We start from the raw sequence: 25336 nt of genomic DNA, 5'->3' as shown, positions 1-25336 counted from the left end.
CTGTCTAAAATGGGGAGAGACAAAAGCATTAAAAGCTGGCTTACATGCCTTCACACCCAACATGCGAGGGCTAAGGGAGGGTCCCCCACTGGACAGATTTCTCTGCTTTGCAGGGGGATAAGAGGAGAGGGGCAGGAGAGGATGCTGGTGTGATGATGCAAGTCTTCTGCACAGCACCTCAACTTTCTTTTTTTATTCCTCATGCAGAGATGCAACTGCTGGTGTTGGAAGCAGGGATGCTTCGTAAGCAAAAAACCCAAATTATACTTTAAAATGATGTCAGAATTCCTAAGGGCCTGATGGGGCAGGTTATGCCTTCATCCCAACTGGCAAAATTGGGGTTAACAGTGAATGCAGGTATATTGCCTGGTGGTTAAAAACAGCTCATTAGTTCTGTACCTATGTGAACTTACTCTATTTGAATGGAAGCAGACTGAGCAAGAGGTACTTGCTAGACTATTACTGGTAGTCTAATGATAATACTAGACTAGTATTACTGCCTGAAGTCTAGAGCGGCACAATGGATGAATCTAATGTCTCTTCCAAAGGTGGAAAAGTTTGGTCATAAATGGAGAGATGGAGGAACAGTAACTGAGGCTGAAGGAGTGAATAATTGGGTTATGTCATGAGTCATGAGGGAAATCCAGTATTACATTAACAGCTCAAAAAAGGCTCAGAACAGGAGATGACATTGTCTCTTAGCTCCATTACACCAGACTCCTAAAAGGGTGAGGTCATATATTGCTAAGCCACTCCTGGCAAGATTCAACAGAAGCTGGCAAACCTGAGTGGCCTTGCCCTCGGAGGTATTTTCATATGACAGAATGATGGACTGGACTACTTTCTGATGGCTGAATGGAATTCTAGGAATGTGCCAGTATATTTTGGCTTTTATAGTCTTCTCACTAAGGGATTCATGGCCAGGGGACTAGGGCATAATAAGAAAGATATATTTGATGTACCCCCAGTTCACAGAGATCCTAAAGCCCTTGCAATCTCCAGGGAGATAAGAGTGTCTTTTATGTGCTGAGGAGATGGCTACGGTTCCCTAGACAGCTCTAGGTTGGGAGCTGGGCTGATCATCAGAAAGACCTCCACATGATTAGAGAGCTGGGACTCTCAGTCCCACCTCCCGACCTCTGGGGAGCGGACAGCGACCTGGAGATTGAGTTAACCACCACTGGCCAATGATGCAATCGATCATGCTTATGTAATGGAACCTCGTTAAAAACCTTAAATGATAACAGGGTTCAGAGACATTTCCAGTTGGTGAATGCAACCACAGAAGGTAGTACTGTGAAGGTAGCACACTTCAAACTCTAGGACAGAAGCTTCTACGTTTGGGACCCTTCTGGACCTTAGCTTATGTTCCTCTTCATCTGGCTATTGATTTGCATTTCTTATAAACTGGTAAATATTTTAAAAATCGTTGAAATATACAGAATTAAAAACACAAGAGATGTGGCTCATGCCTGTAATCCCAGCACTTTGGGAGGCTGAGATGGGAGGATTGCAGGAGCCCAGGAGTTTAACAGCAGCCTGGGCACCATAGCAAGAACTCACCTCTAATAAAAATTTAAAAATTAGCTGAGTGTGGTGGCGCACGCCTGTAGTCCCAGCTACTCAGAAGGCTGAGGTGGGAGGATCGCTGGAACCCTGGAGGCTGAGGCTGCAGTGAGCCACGATTGCTACTATACTCCAGCCTGGGTGACAGAGGGAAACAAAAGCAAGAGACTACTTTGCAGACCTGAATGAGAACAAATTTGAAAACCTGGATGAAACATAGTTGCACAGGAAAATAGTTTGCCCAAATTGATGCTGTTCAAAGAAAAACCTTAGCTGAATTAAGTTTAACAGAGTTTAATTGAGCAAAGAACGATTTGCAAATCTGGCCGCCTCCCAAGCCAGAGTAGGCTCAGAGACTCCAACGCAGCTGCATGGTGGAAGAAGATTTATGGACAGAAAAAGAAAAGCGACGGACAGAAAACAAAAATGAGGTACAGAAGCAACCAGATTGGTTACATCTCAGCGTTTGCCTTATTTGAACAGAGTTTGAACAGTTGGCCACCTTTGATGGGCCAAAACTCAGTGATGGGCACAAGAGTAGGCTACAGTCTGTATGCAACTCTATTTAGGTTATAGTTCACGATGTACAGAGAAACCTTTAGGCTGAACTTAAAATATGTGAGGAGGCAGCTTTAGGCTAAACTTGATTTAACAACCCAATATAGATAGAAGGCTTTAATAGAACAGTTTCCATAGAAGAAAAAGAAAGCCCAAAGAACCACTCTGCAAAGATGCATCAGGTCTACATACTTTCACAGGAGAAGTTTACCAAATCTTCAATGAAAAGAGAATCCTGATAAACTGTTCCAGAGCAGACAACTCAAGAAGACTTCCAAACTCTTTTTATGAAGAAAGGATAACACTGATAGCTGCGATAGGCAGAATAGTGGACTCCACCCAGCAAAGACGTCCACATCCAAATGCCTGGAAACTACGGACAAGTTCCTTTACCTGGCAAAAGGGACTCTGCGAATGTGACTAAGTCATGGATCCTGAGATTGGGGCGTGGGAGTATCCTGGAGTATCCAGGTGGGGCCAGTGGGATCTCAAGAGTCCTTATAAAGGGAAAGGGAGGTGGTAGGAAGGAGGGTTAGAGAAGGAGATGTGACCCCAGAAAACAGATGAAGGTGTGGGTTGGGGGAGAGACTGATTTGAAGATTGGCTACGTTTTTGCATTTGAAGATCGTGGAAGAGACCATGAATGAGGAATGCAGGCAGCCTCCAGAAACTGAAAAAAGCAAGGATATTCTTGCCTTGAACCTCCAGAAGATTTCAGTCTAGTAAGATTCATTTCGAATTTCTGACCTCTAGAAACACGAGAGAACAAATTTGTGTCGTTTTAAAGGAACAGTGGTAATTTATTACAGCAGCAATAGGAAACTAATATAATATCTAAGAGATAATGCCAGTAAAAACAAAAATGAAATCACAGATTGGTATCTTTTAAAGATATGATACAAAAATCTTAACATATTAGTGAACAGAATTCAATATTATGAAAGCAACACACAATGACCCAGTGGAATTTATTTCAGGAATGAAAGGATTCATTCTTACTAAATCTATTAATATAATATACAATAATAATTTAACAGATCTAAAGAGAATAATTATCTGATCATCTTCATAGATGCTAAAAAATGCTTTTTGACAAATTCAACATTCATTAAAGATAAAAGCACTAAAAAAAAGGACTGATGGCTATTTCCTTAGCACAATAAAACTATATATAACTCAGTCCTAAAGCTTGCCTCTTATTTAATAGAGAAACCCTAAAAGCATTTTAATTGAAATCAGGAGCAGGGTAACATTATATTGGAAGTATTAGTTCACTCAGTTAGACGTATCTCTACATATCTGTAGGTACAAAAATAGATGTCAAGGCTGGGCACAGTGGCTCATGCCTATAATCCTAGCACTCTGGAAGGCCGAGGTGGGCGGATCACCTGAGGTCAGGAGTTCAAGACCAGCCTGGCCAACATGGTGAAACCCTGTCTCTACTAAAAATACAAAAATTAGCTGGGCATGGTGGCAGGTGCCTATAATCCCAGCTACTCAGGAGGGGAGGAAGGAGAATTGTTTGAACCCAGGAGATGGAGGTTGCAGTGAGCCAAGATCGTGCCTCTGCACTCCAGCTTGGGAGACAGAGCAAAACTCTATCTCAAAAAATAAAAATAAAAATAAAATAAAAATAAAAAGGAATAGATGTTGATAGATGCATGTGTGTGTCTTAGCTCTATCCAGCAAAAGGATCTATATGCCAAGACACCTCAGCAGCAATTTTATACACCTCAGACCCAGATTTTGGTGTTCAAATGCCATTCCCCTTTAAAAGGAACCGGGGCCCTTTGGAGAAATGGCTGCTTCCAGATATGGAGTGGCAAAAATGCAAGATGAACCTGGAACAGGCCTTTAGGCCAGAAAGCAATGAGGTGGTCAAAAAATGATGAGGATGCTTCAAAAGTACACGGAACTCAGGTGCAGCGACACCAGTGGCCAAATCTAAGACACTTTAATCATCAAAATAAATAGTGATAGCAAGAGAATATCCATGGAATAAACTGAGAATCTGAGTTCATACTGATAGAAATAAATACACAGGAGAGGAGGAAAATCTCTTCTTTTATATTTTTGAAACAGGGTCTGACTCTGTCACCCAGGTTGGAATGTAGTGGTGCTATCTCAGCTCACTGCAACCTCTGCCTCTGAGTAACTGGGACTACAGGTGCTGGGACTATGCCCAGCTAATTTTTTAAATGTTGTATTTTTAGTAGAGATGAGGTTTTGCTATGCCGCTCAGGCCGGTCTTAAACTTCTGAGCTTAAGCACGTATTCCTCCCACCTCAGCCTTCCAAAGTGCTGAGATTACAGGTGTGAGCCTCCGCATCTGGCAGGGAAATCTCTTCTTTACAGTACAATGCTACCTAAGAAATGCAGGAGGAGCCAGGTATGGTGGCTCATGTCTGTAATCCAGCACTTTGGGAGATTGAGAGCTGGGAGAATCGCTTGAGCCCAGGAGTTTGAGACTAGCCTGGGCAATAGAGTGAGACCTTGTCTCTGCAAATTTTTTTTTGTTTTTAAATTAGCTGAGTGTGGTGGCATGTGCCTGTAATCCCAGTTACTTGGGAGGCTGAGGTGGCAGGATCCCTTGAGCCTGGGAGGCCAAGGCTGCAATGAGCCAAGTGCTCCAGCCTGGGTGACAGAGCAAGACCCTGTCTCACAAAAAAAGAAAAAAAAAACCAAAAACAAAAAACAAAAACAAAACAACCACCAAAAAAACCAACAAAGCAAGAGGAATTACAGAGTGGGAGAAATCATCATTTGCAGCTATCATGGTAACAACAAATGATTCAGGCAGAAATGAATCATGGAATCATGAATGCCTTAAAAGCTAGTAGATGAATTACCTATTAATTAAAAAAGAAAAAAATTATAGTGGCTTCACCTAGCAAACTCCGCCTTTGCCAAGTAATCAAAGGTAATACCACCAAGATGTCATGCAGCTCCTGATAAGATATCCCAAGAGCACAATATGTGGTATTCTTAACAAAAATCCACAGCTTCAGTTCAATCCTGATGAAACGTCAGACAAACCCCAATAGAGGGACATTTTACAAAATAACTGGCATGTACTCTTTAAAATATCATGACTGATAATGAGAAGTTGAGGAACTGTTCCAGATAAAAGGATGCTCGAAAGAGGTGAGTTTCCTGCAATGTGTGATTCTGGATTGGATCCCAGGCCAGAAAAGCAAAAAAGGATGAATATGACATTATTGGGACAATTGTTAACATTTGAACATGAAATGTGGATTCGACAATTGCATTGTAACAATGTTAAATTACTTGATTTTGACAAATGCATGACTGTTATATAAGAGAATGCTTTTGTTCTTAGGAAATACCTCCTAAACCATTTATATATAAAGGGGAATGGTGTTTGCAAATTACTTGCAAATGATTCAGAATAAAAGGTGTGTGTATACGTGGAGAAAGTGAGTGAAAGAACAAGAAAAAACAATAAAGCAAATGGGGTAACAGTTCTTGAAATTATTCTTGCAACCTTTCTGTAAATGTAAAGTTTTATCAAAATAGAAAGTTACACTTATTTGATATTAGAACTTAAATTTTCCATGTGTCTCCTGGTTTCTGCCTGTCTTCAGCTCAAAAAAGGAAACCTTTTTCTTGGGTCATTTGGAAGCTCTTTGTTCAGAGAGAAAAGGTATAGATAGGATTGTTCTGACAGGTGAATTTTCAGAATAAATGTAGATGATTTCACGTTACAGGTAATTATTCCCCAATCCCGGAAACAGAAAAGCTGTGAATCCACTAAGAGAAATTCAAGAACATACCCAGGTCATAAGCCAAGTCACATTCCTTTCTAGATGACACTTACTTACTTTTAAAAACTTAACCACATAATTACATCATGCTATATTCCACAGATGGGTAACTTAAGAGATGATGCATGCTTGGAATTTTAACTCTACCTGGAGCAGTGTTACAATTAACAGGTGCTGATGATGCCATAAGAAGCAGAAGGGATTGTTTCTGCAGACACAGGCTGACTTCTGCAGCTTCTGTGGTCTCTTCTCTTCCCCTTTGACACATCACCTCTGTACCAGCCACAGAAACAAGTGCAAAGTCCTGAAAGTACCAGGCTTTCTCCTGTTTGTATTTATTTCTAGAATGTACTTCCCTGGCTCATTAGCCCAGCCAGATCTCAGCCTTCAAGATTAAGCATCATCCCCTCCACAGAGCCTCTCTGGCCATTCCCCTGGGTTGTGTGAACCCCTCCATTATGGCATCATCTATACTTGATTCTGGGTATCTGTGCTCAGTAGCAAATTGAATTTCACCGGGCCAGGTGTCTACAGTTTCAAGAAGCAAGAAATGGGTCCATCAGAAAATCACAAAGCCTTATATATAGTTTGTTTCTTGTTGCTATCTGGCAGGATATTTTAATTAATATAGCTGTTCTCTTTCAAGTCTCATTTCTAATGGTGCTAATTTAAATTTCACAATGGAAAGAGCCCGAACAGAGTATCTGCATTAATATATCTGCTCCTTTCTCCTAAGCCCTTTCATGTTTTGCTGAGCTCTTTGGTTTTTTTTTCTTTGTTTGTTTGCTTCTGAAGGCACAGGGTTTCCAATATTTGGACCAAATTGGTATTCAACTTGCGTGATTTTCGTGCTACTTGAAACATAGTATGTTTTAGCTTGAAATGGAATTTGATTGAGGCTTTGAAATTTCAGATGTTCTGATTTTGGTGTCCTGCCAGTATCAAAAAGCCAATTTACAATTTGCTTTTGGATACTGGCAGGTCACCAAAATCAGAATTGGCCTTAGTAAAAAAGACCATAAATTTCTTTCTCTTTTGAGATGGAGTATCACTCTTGTTGCCCAGGCTGGAGTGCAATGGTGCAATCTCGGCTCACTGCAACTTCCGCCTCCCGGGTTCAAGCCATTATCCTGCCTCAGCGTCCCGAGTAGCTGGGATTACAGGCATGCACCACCATGCCCGGGTGATTTTGTATTTTTAGTAGAGACGGGGTTTCTCCATGTTGGTCAGGCTGGTCTCGAACTCCTGATCTCAGGTGATCTGCCCACCTCGGCCTCCCAAAGTGCTGCGATTACAGGTGTGAGCCACCGTGCCTAGCCTTTTTTTTTGTGAGGTGAAAGTAAGTTTATTAAGAAAGTAAAGGAATAAAGAATGGTTACTCCACAGGCAGAGCAACCAGAAGACCATAAATTTCTAACCTACTTAATTTTACAGATGAATTGCAGGAATAGCTATTTATTTTACAAATGAAAGCCAATTAATGTTCAACCATAAAGATAGTCTAAAAATAGAAATAAATATATATGTCATTTATAGATGACTACCTGTGTGTGGTCAATGGCTGATTATATCCACTTATCGGTAAATGCATATAACTTTTCTTCTTTATTAATATGGAATTGACATTAAAAACTGCAATTTTATCATCCATTAATGTGAAGATAAATGTCCTTCAAAATTCCAGGGCTCAGTCAGGCGCAGTGGCTCATACCTGTAATCCCAGCACTTTGGGAGGCTGAGCTGGGAGGATCACTTGAGCAGGAGTCCGAAATCAGCCTGGCCAACATGGTGAAACCCCATCTCTACTAAAAATACAAAAATTAGCCGGGCATCATGGTCTGAACCTGTAGTGCCAGCTACTAGGGAGGCTGAGGAAGGGGAATTGCTTGAACCCGGGAGGTGGAGGTTGCAGTGAGCCAAGATTGTGTCACTGCACTCCAGCACTCCAGCACTCCAGCCTAGGTGACAGAGCAAGACTCCACCTAAAAAAAAAAAAAAAAAAAAAAATTCCAGGGCTCTTTGATACAATTTATCGCTCACTATTCAAATTTATTATCAAACATCGGTCATACAATAACATGAATTCAGGGCTTACTTTTCAGGTAATATCTCATGAAATCCTTGTGTATTATTATGTATATCTATTATCACCTTATTAAAGATGAGAAAATTCAGCCATAATAAAAGAAGTTAAATAAATTGTCCAAGAGAACGAGTATAGTGTAGAGATTAACAGCGCAGCTAGAACCAGACTCTCTGGGTTTGAATTTCACCATTTATCAGCTGTGTAATCTTGGGAAAGCTATTTAGTCACTCTGTGGCTTAATTTCCTCATCTGTAAAATGGGGATAATAAGCTGGGTGTGGTGGCAGGCGCCTGTAATCCCAGCTACTTGGGAGGCTGAGGCAAGGAGAATTGCTTGAACCTGGGAGGTGGAGGTTGCAGTGAGCCAAGATGGCACCACTGCACTCCAGCCTGGGCGACAGTGTGACAGTGTGAGACTATGTCTTAAAAAAAAAAAAAATGAGGATAATAATAGTACTGACCTCACAAAGTTACTGAGAGGGTTAAATACATTAATATATGAAAGCACTCAGAAGAGTGCTGGACCATAGTAAGTGTTGTAATACTGTTAGCAAATGGTCCTCAAATTGGGACGTGATGGAGCCACAACTGACCCACAAACCAATGTGACTCACAAAACTATTCTCATAACTATTTATGTCACCTAATCTGATCAGCTCAAATCCTCACATATTATTTCTCCCAGTTTAATGCTCTTGAATGTCTGCCAATTGCTTTTAGGACAGAGAGTACATCCTTTGATGTAGCATGTAACTAGGGTGACCACATTTTTGGTTTGCCTGGGATGGTCCCAGTTTGTATCTGCTGTACTGGTATCCTGTTCAGTTTGGCATTTGTCCAGAATTTTTGATATTTTAGCTTAAAAAATAGTTTTAAATACAGCTGTTTTATAGATCTATTGACTAGTTCATTGGTGAACAAATACATAACAATATTTATATAGAATGAATATAAATCATTAACTTTTTTTTTTTTTTGAGACAGAGTCTCGCTCTGTCGCCCAGGCTGGAGTGCAGTGGCGCGATCTCAGCTCACTGCAAGCTCCGCCTCCCGGGTTTACGCCATTCTCCTGCCTCAGCCTTCCGAGCAGCTGGGACTACAGGCGCCCGCCGCCACGTCCGGCTGATTTTTTTACATTTTTAAAAGTAGAGACGGGGTTTCACCGTGTTAGCCAGGATGGTCTCGATCTCCTGACCTCGTGATCCGCCCACCTCGGCCTCCCAAAGTGTGGGGATTACAGGTGTGAGCCACCACGCTCGGCCTAATTAACTATTTTTAATACTCCTCCCCCATGGTCAAAACATCCCTGTTTGGAGGATAAATTATATAATCATTCTGCATATAACACGCTCCATAAAATAGGCCCTGGTTGCCTTTTCAGCTAATTCTTCTCTTCTCCTTCCCTTGCACCGTCACGGAACTGATCATAAGTCCCCACACGAGTCTTGCCTTCTGGTTGGACTGACTTCCTTTTCCATCCTGTGTCTGGATCACCGCACTGTTGCCTTCAGGATGTGGCATAAATGCCAACTCCTTGGAAAGCTTCCTCTGATTCCTCAGGGTTGGGTTGGAGCCCTCCCCTGGCTCTTATGGCGCCATATATTTCTGGTCAAAGCACTTTGCATCGTGCATTCTAACACCAGATTGCACTCCGGGTGAAGGCGGCGTTTGGCACAGAGGTGGTCGTTTAGATTCTTTCTGTCTTCATTCGTTGCATGGATGAATGAGGACACATTTTCCCCCTATATATTGAAACTGATTAAAGATACATTTCATTCTGCAGTCTGGGGAGGATCTTAAGGAGTTCTGCACGTGCTATAGTTTAGTTTCTTCTATGGCACAAGAAACAAGGCCTTTGGAATAGGGTCACTATTGGAAAGGTAAGAAAAATGATGAACATACTCTGACAACTTAGACTAAACCAAGTCTGACCTTAACCTTACCAGGGTAGCCACTGTTGTCACCCCTGCCACTACCCAGCTCTCATGGCAGAGCTTTGGTTGCATTTTGGTGCCTACTGGCTGCTCTGTGACACACCTCTGTGCACACAGTGGCCCTGGCTCTGACCTATACCGTAACGATCTTCACCCCAAGTCTCCTCAACACCTTAGGGGGCCAATCTCACCTCCAGTCCATTTAACCCAAAACCCTGTCCCTGCCCCATCTCTTGTTTGAGCATCTGAAACAGAAAAGTCCAAAAGTGCTAGTAAGACAGCTTTAAAATAAGATGGAGTCCCTGAGAGGACTGATGATGGAGATTAGTGGTGCTGATGAATACCTTTTTGTCTTTCTTATAAAATATACTAACACGCTTTGGAATTCATATCACTGAAATTCCCTTTTCCATACTCTTTCATTCATATACATGTCCTGCATTTGGTATTATCTTTACCAATGACTCCACCACTTATTGGGGCTTGGCCTCTGCCAAGGTCTGTTCTAAGCATGCCAACCAGGGAGGCTGGGATTTGAACTCAAACTAGTCAGGGGCTCCAGCGGCCACCCCCATGACCACAGTGTTGTATGGCACTAACACACAGCTGTGTCACCCATGGCCACCTTTGGCACACACTGTCACTATGGGGGAGATGAATCAAAATAAGCAAAAGCAATGTGGTTAGAGCGTGGCTGCTGAGGGTGGAGCTCAGTGTGGTCTAACAGCTCAGAGGCTTGAAGCAAAGGATCAGGAAGCAGCCCTGCCAGAGGAAGGCCGCCAAGAACTGACCGTCTGCCCTACCAAGCCACGGGACACATGGCCATGGCTGCCAGGAGCTCCTCTTGGCCCTCAAAGGGCAGTAGCATCAGCTTTCATATGCAGTGGGAAAAATAAACACCCCATCAACCTGCTGATTTTCTATATTTTGCAACACACTTAGAAGATGTTGCTTTCAAATCAGCCACAAATTATTTCCTGAGTCATGAGTGCCACCTTCTAAGCTGTGCTCTCCCTCTGAGCTTGTCCTAACTGGAAAATGACCAGGGTGAGTATGCAAAGCATTTCAGCTGCCCCTCCTGCCTCATGCACAGGGAACAGCAAAAGGAAGAGAAGAGAAAAGATAGAAAAGAAAAGAAAAGAAAAGAAAAGAAAGAAATTGAACAGCAACAGAAAGAAATAAAACTTGCTTTATACAAATCCTCTAAATAAGTCTGAAGATTAATTTTTGAAAATCCACCAAAAAGAAGGCAGTTTATAAACATTTATTTAGTTCATCTTGTACAGGATACATTTTTAAAAATGCTCTGTTGAATTTTCAAATTTCAAATTCTTCAGATCTGGTTCTTATCATTTCTCTCAGTCTTTTGTAATCAAATTTCACGATAAAAATCTTTTTTTTTTTTTTAAATTAGTTTTCTAAAACTATCAAAATCTGAAATAATTAAGGCACTGAAGCCTCCTAAGTGGCTCCATCAATGGAGGGCTTTGAGCTGTTGGACCCCGTTGGAAGACAGTACTTTTCCTGGCATTTCTGTACATACTTGTTTTGCATCTGTTCTCATTCGATCCAATAAGATATAAGGAGCAGGTAAGGCCACATCAAACACTGCATTTGGGTGTTTAGTGAATTCCCAGGTGTGACTAGGCAGATATTTTCCATGTCAAGATTTCCTGCCTGCCACTTGGATATCCACTGAAAGATGGCTTGCCTTGTGGACTATGAAATGGCAAAGTCTGAAAATGCCAGTTATTTTGAGTTATAAAGTATCCTTAGATCTGTTCTCTGGTAAGGAGCTTACAAGGGGAAAAAAGCAACAGGTAACACCATGTTGCCCCTGCACATATGCTTTCAACAACTAAAGTTGCTAAGATTATGGGAAAATGACCTCAGAAACAATTGATTATCTGGACCATTGAGTGGTGGTGGCAGGGATCAGGGAAGGGGAGGGTCCCAGATGCTTGTCATTTACACCCAAAGAGCAGTTAAACATTCTTCCTTTCAAAGTTGGCCAGGGGTGACTTCATGGAGAATGACTCTCTGACTCATCCCTGACCAGTCTTATGTCTTAAATAATCTGTGAACACCCTTTTATCTCTTTCACGACACTAGACTGAAAATCCCTTAGCTATAAATTGAGTGCCTCATAAAATAACTGTAAAGTCAATATTTAGAGATAAGTCCATTGATAATATTACATTTTGGAAATGTCTTAATGTGACCAGTGGGAGGCAGGCAAGATCGCCCTAGTGTGCGGGATATTACCTCATCAGCCCATGCCCCAGGGAGACCAGCTCAAGGGTGGGGTCTTCTGCTCTGTCTTATGTGTGCTGGGAGTGACACAGGGTTGGTGTGGGGGCAGACTGAGGACAGTTAAGATGAAGAACAAGAGAAAATAGAAAAAAGAAGACATACATAAATGGCTATAACATATCCCCAAAAGTCCAGCTTCCTTTGTTTTCATCTGCCCCATCGCCTTTCCTGTTGTCATTTGGCTTCTTGTTGGACGAATGACCTGTTCTCTAAAGGGAAGCCTCTGAGACCATAGCTCTGGAGGTTAGAGGGGCCGAATAGGGTGACAGGAACAGAAATATTCTTTGGTATATTAATTTTAAAGATATAAATACAAATGAAGAAGATTAATATAGATAAAGAAGATATTAATATAGATGGCACCATTGAAGTTCACACTTCTTTGATGGATGTTTTTCTCCCAAGTGGATCCATTAACTAGGGTACTGGTAACGTCCGTGCCTCAGTTTTGCCTCAGCAGAGGCGGTAAGGACAGTGCCCAGCTGCTTCAGATGGAAGTCCTGCCTGAGGTCTGTGCTCAGAGTAGAAAATTAGCAATGGTGAATACTGCCAGGTGACCAAGTGACATGGCCACCAGGAGTGTGTGTCCCCCCTCAGGAGCACAGTGAGGGATGGATGAGGGTTGGAGGGGGATAAAAATGACAGGGCTGAGGGTTGTTTATGGAATGTTTGTGTGTTGTCTCCGTGCTATGTTGAGACTATTGAGTGTCTTTATTTATTTATTTTTAGAGACAGGGTCTCTCTCTGTTCCTCAGGCTGGAGGTCAGTGTCACTATCATAGCTCACTGCACCCTCAACCTCCTGGGCTCAAGCGATCCTCCTGCCTCAGCTTCTTGAGTAGCTGAGTAGCTGGGACTACAGGTGTGCATCACTACACCTGCCTAGTCAAAAAAATTATTTTGTCTCACTTTGTTGCCCAAGCTAATCTCAAACTCCTGGACTCAAGCAATCCTCCCACTTGGCCTCCCATAGTGCTAGGATTACAGGCGTGAGCCACTGTGTGTGTCCCTTTACTAGTGTCTTGACTCCCGGTACTCTGTCCCCAACTCCCAGCACCTTCTCTTTATTCACCACCTCTCTGCAGAGCTTTCGGAATCTTGTGGCTGCTGCTTTTCACCACCAAAGTTAATGAATGAACATCAACAAGGAAATTCCTTGTTTCCTCCAACTTTGGCCTTAGAATGCTCTTAAAATTCTCATTAGTCCTTTTGTGCCTTTGATGCTATATTTAATAAAAATCTCTAACCCATTTTCGTGAAGCTCCCCCACCAAATCAATGTGTAAGTACCACAGAGAAAATAAACTTCCCCTCCCCTCTCTCGGGGCTCCCAAAGGCCATTCTGTTTTTTTTTTTTTTTTTTTTTCCTTCACATGATTCCATGCTTAAAAGCATCATCCAACAAGCAAACAAGCATGGGAGTGAGTAAATGCTCTGGGACATCTTGATGGGACAGTAAGCTGATTTAAAAGCAAAATGATAGATCTGTGATCAATGACAAAACGTGGTGGAGAATGCTGTTAGAACAAGCATGCACCCACAGCTGTGCTCTGCGCAACACGGTAAGAAACAGAAATTAGTGGAAATGACTGGATCATGCAATTATTGGGGAAGAAGCTGCCGAGAAGAATAAAAAAGTGTGAATACCTGTGTAGGTCATAGCTTCCTCCATCTTTATTTCCTGATATAGGAAAATACAAGAGTAATTTCTGTTAGCTTTAGAACTTATAAAACCATTCACTATATAGTTTTCCATGCACAACCTCTAAATCCTAGAAAGAAACACATGGTGTTAAATACAGACAGTGTTAAAGCCCAACAGAGATTTCCTATTAGGTTCAAAATGAGGATTGAAAGCTATAAATGAAAAGATTTAAAATAAAAAAGAGTTATGAAAAAAATGGGTGGGTGTTAAAGGGAGGAGAGCCCACTTAAAAGCAGTGGGAAAGGTACTTCCAAAAGTCCATGTAATTCTCAGGAAAAGTTAAATTTTGGTTATTTTTAGACAAAACATTGGGGGAAAAAAACGGGCTAATAATCATCTCCCGTAGGAACAGTCTGGAAGGTGGAGAGGACGGCTTAAAGTGAAACAGCCTAACTGGCTCCACCCAGTGTATCATTTCACCATTAAGGGACTCGATCAGATTTCACTAAGTAGAGTTGTTATGTCACCACCAATAAAAGTCCTGTGTTCTTTTAGGGAGAAATATCTGGGTATAGTATTTCTAGTGCCTCTAATGGTTGGTTAAGATTCCTAGTCTTTGCAGGCTCTTTCCTTTCTTTCTTTCTATCTTTCTTTCTTTCTTTCTTTCTTTCTTTCTTTCTTTCTTTCTTTCTTTCTTTCTTTCTTTCTTTTCTTTCTTCTTTCTTTCCTTTCTTTGTTTCTGTATTTTTTTTTGGTCAGATTTGCAGAAAAGGTCAACAGATAAGCAGGATATTTGAAAAGATTTGAGCTGAGTGGGGTCAGTGACCAAAAGACCTATTTTGTAAGTCCAGTCTGCTCTTGACTGACAACTGATTCCACTAAGTGTTAACTGCGAGGTGTTGATTGAAAACTGAGGATTTATATTTTCTTAGGGGACTCCCAGAACTCAAAAGCCTTTGTGACCCTACAGTGGCGGAGATGACAGGTGGTGCTGTTGATCATTCTGGGATGGGAATTCCTACCCCCTTCAAGGCATGTGACCCAGAAAGCTGCCCATTTTACTGCTGATGACACTGGCTCTGCACCAGCCCCACAGAGAAAACCCAGCGGCACCACAAAAAGCTCCTGCAAACTGCACCCAAATGCCTGGGAGTTCAGCTCCTCACCCTTCTGGAGCCGGCATGCCATGCCAAGGTCCATGCCCTTGCCGGTTTTAAGTCTTTCTCCTTCCTTGTATGGAGAGCTGGTATTTACATTTCTGCAGAAATCATGAGGAAGAAATGAGTATTTTCATTAACCAAGAAAGAGCTGGGGTGGACACTGAAAAGAACTGCATCTCCATGAAACAAAGGAGAAATAAGCCAGTTTAACACACAGAGCAGGGAAGGAACATCTGGCTGATTCCATTCAGACCCTCTTATATTTTTAGATCCCAAGTTAATGAACTGCTCCAATATCTCTAGTTTCAGATGAAAAATATTGGCAAAAGAAATCTAATTCAGTGTCATAGGCAGGAATCCAACTAGGGGAACTCCAAACTGGGATAGCAGAAATAGAGCATTGTGTCTTTCCATCAAAGTTCTCTTAAAAAAAGAGAATATCCTGGTTTACTTAGAGTATATCTTCAGACTGTTGACGGCAATAACAAACAAATCCCCAATGCTTTCATCTCATCTTCCAACAGATGCTTCTGTCAGGAATCAAGGTTTACTAATAGAATAGACCTGTGGGAGATATTGGAAGGAAATGCTCACCAAATCTTTTGGTGGATTAAGTTTTTCATTAGTACACCCAGAGCTAAACTTAGAGATCAAATTGTATTTAGAATTGCCTGGAAAGTGTCTCCTCTAAATATCTTGAACTATATATTTCTGTGCAATTAAATGTTTCCAAGGCAGAAAGCTTAGTAACACAAAGAATTTTCCAGGTAAAATAGAAAAAATACTATTTTTTTTTCCTTACCAATATCGAGATTCTTAGGTCTTGGGTTGCACTGCTTATATCCTTGACAGCTTCTGAGCTCCATTAATTGTACGTGTAGCTGATTCAAAACGCCTCGTTCTACCGTGTGCACTGTATTTGTGAGCTGTGAATAGAGACAGGACAATCTATTTAAGCTTATGTCTGGTTATCCTATTTTCAACAACCTTCATAAAATGAACATATATTGTCTTACCTGATAAGGATCTGTATTCATATCAAAATACTCCAAAAAGCCAGTAGCAAACTCACAGAAAAGAAAATTATGCGTCTCATTAACTGTACGCAAACACCAGTAGGTGTTATTGTTAGAACTCGTGCAAGCACAGAAAGATCCCACTGTTGGGTAAAAAAGAAAAACACAACAAAACAAAAAGAGTGAAAAACCTTAGGCAGAGGCAGGCTTGCCATTCCAGTGTTCCCTTATCTTTACACTTTAAAGTTCACAATTTCTTTCTTATAAATACTGTGGTTTCATGTTAAGAATAATAATACCTTTCCCCCCGCCATGTAAATTTGCTGTGAAACTAGGTGAAAATGGGGAAAAAGATAGTGATCTCTTATAGGCTGAAGACTAAAGTAAAATTTCAGGCATATTAGTTTATCCTCCCCTTAGCTCTGTTATGCAGTGGTTTCCAAAGAGGGGTGAGTGGGGGAAGTATGAGAAGAAAAATATCAGAATTTCTATTTATTCTCTTTTTTAAAAAGAAAAATGGTTATTTAATAAAGATATGGAACTAGTACCCTCACTTGTTATATATGGCAGATGGCCACGTGTCACCAACAAAGCATGAAAAGATGGGATTTTGCAACAAAGAAGGATTTAGAGAAGCCTTGAGCCCAGCCTGGAGGATTTGGGATGGTCTCTGCAACACTCTAACCTGAGCTAGGCTGTGACCACAAACATCTTTTACACTACATAGCCCCCTGGTTAACTTGTAGAAGGTATGCAGAAGAGATGTCCCATTTATAATCAACTCACCCACTCTTCTGTTTACAAAAGGGCACATGTTCCAAATTTGCTGACCTTTCTTGAATTTCAGAAATGTGCTGCCTAACAAATATTTTTTTTAAGAGATAGGGTCTCTCTCTGTTATCCAGGCTGGACTAGAACTCCTGGGCTCAAGTGATCCTCAGCTTCCCAAGTAGCTGGGACTACAGGCATGCGCCACTGCGTCTGGCCCAGCAAAAATTTTTTAAAAACAACTATTAGGTTGGTGCAAACATAATTATGGTTTTTGCATTGTTGAAATTTGCTGTTTGATATTGGAATGCATTCTTAAATAAATGTGGTTGTATTAATCATTTTAATGGGCATTTCTTGCTTTCTTTTTTTTTTTTTTCGCTAATAACATATTACTTACTCTTTATGTTTATTTTAGACTATGGAAATGGTGTTAGACAAAAACTAAATTCCAGTGATTTTCTTATTCGAGTTCAAAATGGATTGTAAAGCAGCAGAGACAACTTGCAACATTAACAAAGCATTTGGCCCAGGAACTGCTAACAAACGTAAAGTGAAGTGGTGGTTCAACAAGTTTTGCAAAGGACATGAAGGCCTTGAAGACGAGGAGCGTAGTGGTGGACCATTGGAAGCTGACAACGACCTTGAGAGCAATCATCGAAGCTGATCCTCTTACGGCTACATGAGAAGTTGCGGAAGAACTCAATGTCGACCCTTCTATGGTCATTCGGCATTTGAAGCCAATCAGAAAGGTGAAAAAGCTCGATAAGTGGGTGCCTTATGAGCTGAGGGGAAAATAAAAAATATCGTCGTTTTGAACTATTGTCTTCTCTTATTCTATGCAACAACAACGAACCATTTCTCAATCAGACCGTGATGTGCGACGAACAGCTCAGTGGCTGGACCAAGAAGAAGCTCCAAAGCACTTCCCAAAGTCAAATTCACACCAAAAAAGGTCATGGTCACTGTTGGGTGGTCTGCTGCTGGTCTGATCCACTACAGCTTTCGGAATCCTGGCCAAACCAGTACATCTGAGAAGTATGTTCAGCAAATCAATGAGACGCATCAAAAACTGCAATGTCTGCAGCCGGCACTGGTCAACAGAAAGGGCCCAATTATTCTCCACGACAATGCCTGACTGTGGCACAACCAATGTTGCCAAAGTTGAACGAATTGGGCTACGAAGTTTTGTCTTATCTGCCATATTCACCTGACCTCTTGCCAACCGACTACCACTTCTTGAAGCATCTTGACAACTTTTTGTGGGGAAAACTCTTCCACAACCAAAAGAATGTAGAAAATGCTTTCCAAGAGTTCATTGAATCCTGAAGCATGAATTTTTATGCTACAGGAATAAACGAGCTTATTTCTTACGGTAAAAATGTGTTGAGTGTAATGCTTCCTATTTTGGTTGATAAAGATGTGTTTGAGCCCAGATATGAGTCCGAAACTGCAATTACTTTTGCACCAACCTAATAGGATAGGTATACGTGATGAGCATTCCTTGTGCACTATGTACTTTGCATGTACTATAACTCATTTAATCCTCAAAGCCACTTCTTGAGACAGAGGTTATTATTATCATCCTCATTTTAACAGATGAAAAAACCCTAGGCACAGAGACGTTAAGTAATTTGTCCAAGGTCACACGGCTGACAACTGGTAGCACTGGGATCTGGCTACAGAGTTTACATTTTTTTTTTTGAGACAGTGTCTCTTTTGCCCAAGCTTGAGTGCAGTGGCATGATTAAGGCTCACTGCAGCTTTGACCTCCCAGTCTCAAGCGATCCTGTCACCTCAGCCTCCTCTGTTGCTGGGACTACAGGTATGCACCATCACACCTGGCTAGTATTTTATTTTTTGTAGAGATGGGTCTTGGCATGTTGCCCAGGCTGGTCTGAACTCCTACACACAAGCGATCTGCCTGCCTCGGTCTCTCAAAGTGTTGGGCTTACAGGCATGAGCCACCATGCCCGGCCAAGAGTTTACTCTTAATTACTAGACTCTGCTGTCCTATGCAGTATCAGACACACTAAATCTGTCCCCTTAGGCTAAAAGAGATGTTTTAAACAATGGATCAGAAATGATTTAAAAAAATTATTTTAATAGACTATTTTTTAGAGCAGTTTTGAGTGAAAACTACAGAGCATTCTCATATAACCCCAGTCCTCACAGATACATAACTTCTCCCACCATAGACATCCCTCACCAGGGTGGCACACTTGTTACCATCAATGAGCCTATATTGACACATCATTGCTACTCAAAGTTCATAGTTTACACTTGGGTTCACTCTTGGTGTTGTGCATCCTGTGGGTTTGGACAATGCATGATGACATTTATCTGCCATTGTTGTATCACACAGAGTAATTTCACTGCTCTAAAAATCCTGTGTTCTGCCTATTCACCCCTCTCTCCCTCCAGGAATGATTTTTTTTTTAAGTTGATTAGCTAATTTAAATATTTTTACACGGTCGGGTGTGGTAGCTCACGCCTGTAATCCCAGCACTTTGAGATGCTGCAGTGGGCAGATCACCTGAGCTCGGGAGTTCGAGACCATCCTGGCCAACATGGCGAAACCCCGTCTCTACTAAAAATACAAAAATTAGCCGGGCGTGGTGGCGGGCGTCTGTAATCCCAGCTACTCGGGAGACTGAGGCAGGAGAATTGCTTGAACCCAGGAGACGGAGATTGCAGCGAGCCGAGATCACGCCATTGCACTCCAGCCTGGGAGACAAGAGTGAAACTCTGTCTCAAAAAGAAAAAAAAAATTTTTTTTTTACACATTATGTTCTCCAACTTAAAACTTATATTCTCTCTCTCTCTCTCTCTTTTTTTTTTTGTCCCTTGAGACAGGGTCTCACTCTGTCACCCAGTGGTGTGATCTGCAGCCTCCTCCACTGGGGCTCAAGTGACCCTCTCACCTCAGCCTCCCAAGTAGCTGGGACTACAGGCAAGCCCGGCTGATTTTCATATTTTTTTGTAGAGATAGGGTTTCACCATGTTGCCCAGGCTGGTCTTGAACTCCTGGGCTCAAGTGATCCACCTGCCTCAGCTTCCCAAAGTGCTGGGATTACAGGTGTGAGCCACCGTGCCCAGCCAACTTTTACACTCTTAAACTTTTCATATCCTTTCTGATCTTTTATTTAATGCAGTCTTTGTAATAGACATGCACCTTTTAAATAAAATGTTACCTCATTTATAATAACTTATGACAATAATTCTAGGAATGTCACCTAATAAAAACCATCTATTCTAGAGAACTTCTAAATTATATTAAAACATTAAAAAGCCTTAATACTTGAGATTTGATATCAACAAATCAGATAACAAACTACATATGCTTATTTCAAAGAAAGACCTAAAGCTTATAGGAAATGACCTGAAAGAGTAGCTGTGGGGAAAAAATCCTAAATTGAATTGAATGAACCAGATTAGATAAAATATAGGCAAAGAAAAGATAATATCTTAAAAATGGATGATTGAAAATGCTTTCATCATTATATGACTTTTCATTAAAAGATCTCTAAATATGTTATTTATAACATATTGTTTATAGGTGAACATTTATCTCACATCTACATACATTAAAAACCATGGAATCCAAATTTTCTAATCTGTGTAGAAATCTTCCAAATTAACAGTTGAAAAGGGTTTTAAACTTGTTTCATGAAATATACAAATACAATACCTTTGTATTTGCAAGAATAATTGATCAATCTCAGGGATAATAGACATTTAATAGTGTAATTTCAGTAGAGATGACTACTTAGTTAATGGTGGCATTAAAAATTACCTAACGTAGATGACAGATTGATGGGTGCAGCAAACCACCATGGCATGTGTATTCCTATGTAACAAAACTGCACGTTCTGCACATAGACCCCAGAATTTAAAATATAATAAAAATAAAATTAATAAAATAAATAAATAAATGAATGTCCTGGCCAGGCACGCGGTGGCTCACACCTATAAGCCAGCACTTTGGGAGGCCAAGGCGGGTGGATCACCTGAAGTTAGGTGATCTTAGGTGACGTCAGCCTGGCCAACATGGTGAAACCCCATCTCTACTAAAAATACAAAAAAATTAGGTGGGCGTGGTGGTGGCTGCCTGTAATCTCAGCTACTCGGGAGGCTGAGGCAAGAGAATCACTTGAACCCAAGAGACAGAGGTTGCAGCGAGCTGAGAACGCACCATTGCACTCCAGCCTTGGCAACAAGAGCGAAACTCTGTCTTAAAAAAAAAAAAAAGAAAGAAAGAAAGAAAAAAAAATGTCCTGATTGACTCAGCATGACATGAAGCACATCTATGGAAGCAGAAAATCTTTCTGAGTCACCTTTCATATGAAAGCAATTAAGATTCCACATCAAACATAAACTGAATGTCTCACTGCATTGTGAAGTGGGACACTGAGATTTGTTTTCCTTAAGCATTCTTTAATAAGTGAGAACAAACGTTGTGGGACCTCCAAAGAATATGAAATCTATTTTTAAAAACTATTTTTTAATCTTTATCTCAAACTTTAAATTTCTATTTTGTGTATTTTCTTTTTATTTCTTTTCTTTTTTTCTTTTTCTTGTGAGATGGGGTCTCACTCTGTCACCCAGGCTGGAGTACAATCATGGCTCACTGCAGGCTTCACCTCCCATGCTCAAGTGATCCTCCCACCTCAGCCTCCTGAGTAGCTGGGACTACAGGCGTGTACCACCAAGCCCGGCTAATTTTTGTATTTTTTGTAGAGACAGGGTTTCACCATGTTGCTCAGGCCGGTCTTGAACTCCTGGGTTCAACTGATCCTCTGACCTTGACCTCCCAAAGTGCTGGGATTACAGACATGAATCTCTGTGCGTGGACTGTTTATTTGGTATATTTTCATAATACACAGGCATGTTTGTATAGTAGTGTAATTAAATATAGATGGTGTGTTTATTTTAAAAATTGATATGGGTACATAATAAAAAAATGTTTAGAGACCATTGCATTGGAGGATCTTGTGCCTGGATGGATTTGACTTTTCTTCTTTTTTTCATGTTATTGAATATTACTATGCCAAGGGCTTAAGTTGACATAGCAAATATGAAGAATATAGCAATAATATTATTAAAATATGTAATAGAATGGATAAAAATATTAAAGCATAGCACACATAGTATTACTTTTTGAAATTTTTACTTTAGTATATATATTACGTATACATGCAGATACACATATATACTTGTGTATGTGTACATACGTGTATAGGATCCTGATATAAGGTGCATTTTTTACTGTGGCTTTTTGGGAAGAAATTCTGGAAGCCGTCGCCCTAGAATATCAGAGCACCAAGCATACATTGTGTATCAGAAGGAGCATCAAATTTGGTATTGAATGGGATCAGTTCCTAATTCGCTCCTGTGTATAAGAGCAGAGTGATGGCAGGCACGGTCCTCACTCACCAGCACAGTGACCCCCAGCGGCAGGCACTCAAAGTTTTGTTCAATTGATATGAGTTGATTTGATCTGGACAGGGTGGCTTGCTTGCTTGTTTATTTATTCACCTAATATTAACTAAGCAATTCCTTTGGGTCAGGAATACAGTGTCACACAGACATGGTTTCTTATCTTGAGAAACTTACAGTCTAGTGGAAAGGACAACAGTCAAGCAGAAACAAATGTAAAAAATTGTATGATTATAAATGTAATACGCCCCGTGGGGGAAAAGCAGAGCTTGCTGATAGAGCGTATCAAAGGGGCAGACCCTAGTCTGAGGCACAGGGAGGGTGTCCACAAGCAGTGACACCGCAATTGAGGTCTGAAGGGTGAGTAGTATTTGCTGGGCACGGGGCTGTGGGCAAGAGCCTTCCAGGGAGGAGAAACAAGCGCAAAGATCCCATGGCAAGAGGGAGCTTGAGATGTTTGAGGAATAAAGAGAAGCTGAGTGGCGGAAGCAGGCAAGAGCAGAGGCAATGGTCCCAGCGTAGGATTGGATAGGAGCATGTGGGGTTTTGTTGGATATGTTAAGGATTTTGCCATATTTTATTTTATTTTTGAGACAGGGTCTCATTCTATCGCCCAGGCTAGAGCGTGATGGCACGATCACAGCTCACTGCAGCCTCAGCCTTCTGGGGTCAGGTGAAGGGATTCTGCTCTTTAGCTTAAGAAAAGCAGGTGTCATTAAAAGATCACCCTAGCTCCTCTGAGCAGGATGGACTGGTGAGGACCAGAGGGGAGCCTGGGAGGCTACAGAGGAGGCCTGACAGTGGCCGAGGTAAGAAATGGTGGTGGCTTGAGCAGGATGGCCTCAACTCAGATGGCGAAAAGCAGAGAGAGGTATGAAGGGCCTCCTTCTGCCATAAGCAACTATAACCTTGTGTTTTGCAATGGTTCAGCTTTCAAGGAGCTTCCGGTCCTGGATACACCAAAGGCGTGACTTCCTCAGGACCTCTACTTGCAGTGCTCCCTCTGCCTGGACACGCTCCCTGCTCCTTCCCACGGGGCTCACTTCTCCCCATCCTTTAGGTTTCAGCCTAAATTTCACCTCAAAGGCCTGTCTTCCCCACACTCTCTGAAAGGGTCCCATTTAAAAACGTCGATCACTGTTTCCTTCATAGCATTACTACAACTCATAATTATTTTATTTCATTTACTTTCCTTTATTTTTCTACCTGTACCCCATTAAAATATATTATGAGCACAGAAAATAAAGTGTCTTGCTAAATGTTGTGTCCCCAGTTACTGTCCCCAGCGATTTGAATAACCCTCAGGGATTCCCACACCACAGTTTCAGAAACTATATTAAAAGTTAAATGCTGTGACTTTAAGAGTTCATTCAGCCTTGATGTGATTTTAAACAGAAATGCAAACATGGACCCTGAAATCAAGAAACATTAAAATGGAAAGGGAAAACATAAAGTCTCCTGGACAAGCCCTAGATCCCCCTAAGAATGGTCTGTCCATTCTTTGGAGTCTCCAAATCCCAGTTTGAGAAACAGTAGCCCAGGTGGTCTCTAGTGAGCTTCTCAGTTAGAAGATTCTGTGTTTCATCTACTCTATAGGCTGGTAAGTTTCAGTCAGAGGATGTATTGTAAGAATGTAGGTTATTACTTCTATATGGCCTCAGTGAATAATGTGCACAGGCCACTAAAGAAAATATAAGCACTAATTTTAAAAGTGCACAAATGTTATTATTCCATATCCTTAGCAATCCAATGTAAAACCAAATAATTTTGTAGAGTCTCTATTGTTCTGTAAGTCTAGTGCTGGTACTGAAGTGGACCGAGAATAAGTAGAATATGGGCCCTGCACTGAAGAGGCTTTTACTATTCTTTTACTTCCTTTTATTACGCTTATGTACTTGAAATAAAGCAGAACCAAAATCTATTTGGGACAAAATTTTTCACCCATTTATGGGATGTTCATCCATTGCGTTATTTAGCTGTAGAACAGTCCTACTGGGTAAAAACTGTGCCAGGTGCTGGCTATTATGTGAAACAACATCATCAGGAGGAAAAACCCAGAGAGAAGCTTGGCATTACCAAACAAAATACCAGAAAAAATTTAAAGAAAACAGTAATATTTGGCAAAACCATTTGAGTTTCCAGTATGGAGTAGAATATGATGCCTTTCTCTTGAATCTTTGTAGATTCCTGGTTTTATGCTGCTGAATTTCTGATTTGTTTTGAGTCGCTGTCTCTGCATGGCGGCAGGAAGTGGCATTTGGAACAAGCAACTTACGGTTCCAGAACGGGGCTGTCTGCCAGTGGTTGTTGTCGTGCGTGAAACAAGTAAGGCCAGGCAGGCTGCACTCTTCCCCCTTCCTCTGCCGTCTCTTCTCCTTCCTCTCCTTCTTCCTCCTACGGTTCTCCTTGAAAAGTTGCAGTTTGCTATCGACTTCCTGAGCAGCCTCCCTGTTCCAAGAGAAGGCATTTTTTTTTGAGTGTTCAGAAGGCACTTTCTCAATTAAAAGTAGGCTTGTTGCTGTGAGTCTTGCAAGAATATTTAGATGCTTGATAAGAGATAATGGACGACCTTCAATTTGTATAGACGGACTTAAAATAGAATCAGGAATAGTGAAGATAGGCTGGGCACAGTGGCTTGCACCTGTAATCCCAGCACTTTGGGAGGCTGAGGAGAGCGGATCACTTGAGGTCACGAGTTTGAGATCAGCTTGGCCAACATGGTGAAACCCTGTCTCTGCTAAAAATATAAAAATTAGCCGGATGTGGTGACGCACAACTGTAGTCCCAGCTACTAGGGGATGAGGCGCAAGAATCTCTTGAACTCAGGAGGTGGAGGTTGTAGTGAGCCAAGATTGCACCACTGCACTAAAGCCTGGGCAACAGGGTGAGACTCTGTCTCAAAAAAAAAAAAAAAAAAGAGAGAGAGAGAGAAAGGAATACTGAAGACAAATGAATTCAGTGACAGCTTCTTGGGACGTTATTGAACCTAAGAGGACCAACATTTTCCTCTTCCTGTGCATGGAAACATTGATGGAAATAAATGTCAATGTGAATGAGAGGATCCTGCTA

The 25336-nt window shown here is 41.3% G+C and overlaps 1 protein-coding gene across 8 annotated transcripts in view; it reads right to left on the bottom strand.

The window, feature by feature from the left end:
• The window catches only part of SULF1 (sulfatase 1), a 195007-nt gene that overhangs the window by 6151 nt on the left and 163520 nt on the right, over positions 1-25336 (bottom strand). For 4 of the 8 annotated variants that reach the window (XM_025393779.1, XM_025393777.1, XM_025393776.1 and 1 more), the window contains 4 exons: positions 24543-24715; positions 16061-16203; positions 15847-15970; positions 13887-13920 (listed from right to left, as the gene is read on the bottom strand). In XM_025393779.1, coding sequence (XP_025249564.1) covers positions 13887-13920; positions 15847-15970; positions 16061-16203; positions 24543-24715 — 474 coding nt within the window. Of the gene's footprint in view, positions 1-13567; positions 13921-15846; positions 15971-16060; positions 16204-24542; positions 24716-25336 lie in introns of those variants that run through there. The other 4 variants (XM_025393773.1, XM_025393774.1, XR_003120772.1 and 1 more) reach the window with 2 other exon arrangements.

The sequence above is a fragment of the Theropithecus gelada genome, chromosome 8 (genome assembly GCF_003255815.1).
Source record: "Theropithecus gelada isolate Dixy chromosome 8, Tgel_1.0, whole genome shotgun sequence".
Taxonomy (NCBI): domain Eukaryota; kingdom Metazoa; phylum Chordata; class Mammalia; order Primates; family Cercopithecidae; genus Theropithecus; species Theropithecus gelada.
This window is presented reverse-complemented; position numbering and strand designations above follow the sequence as displayed.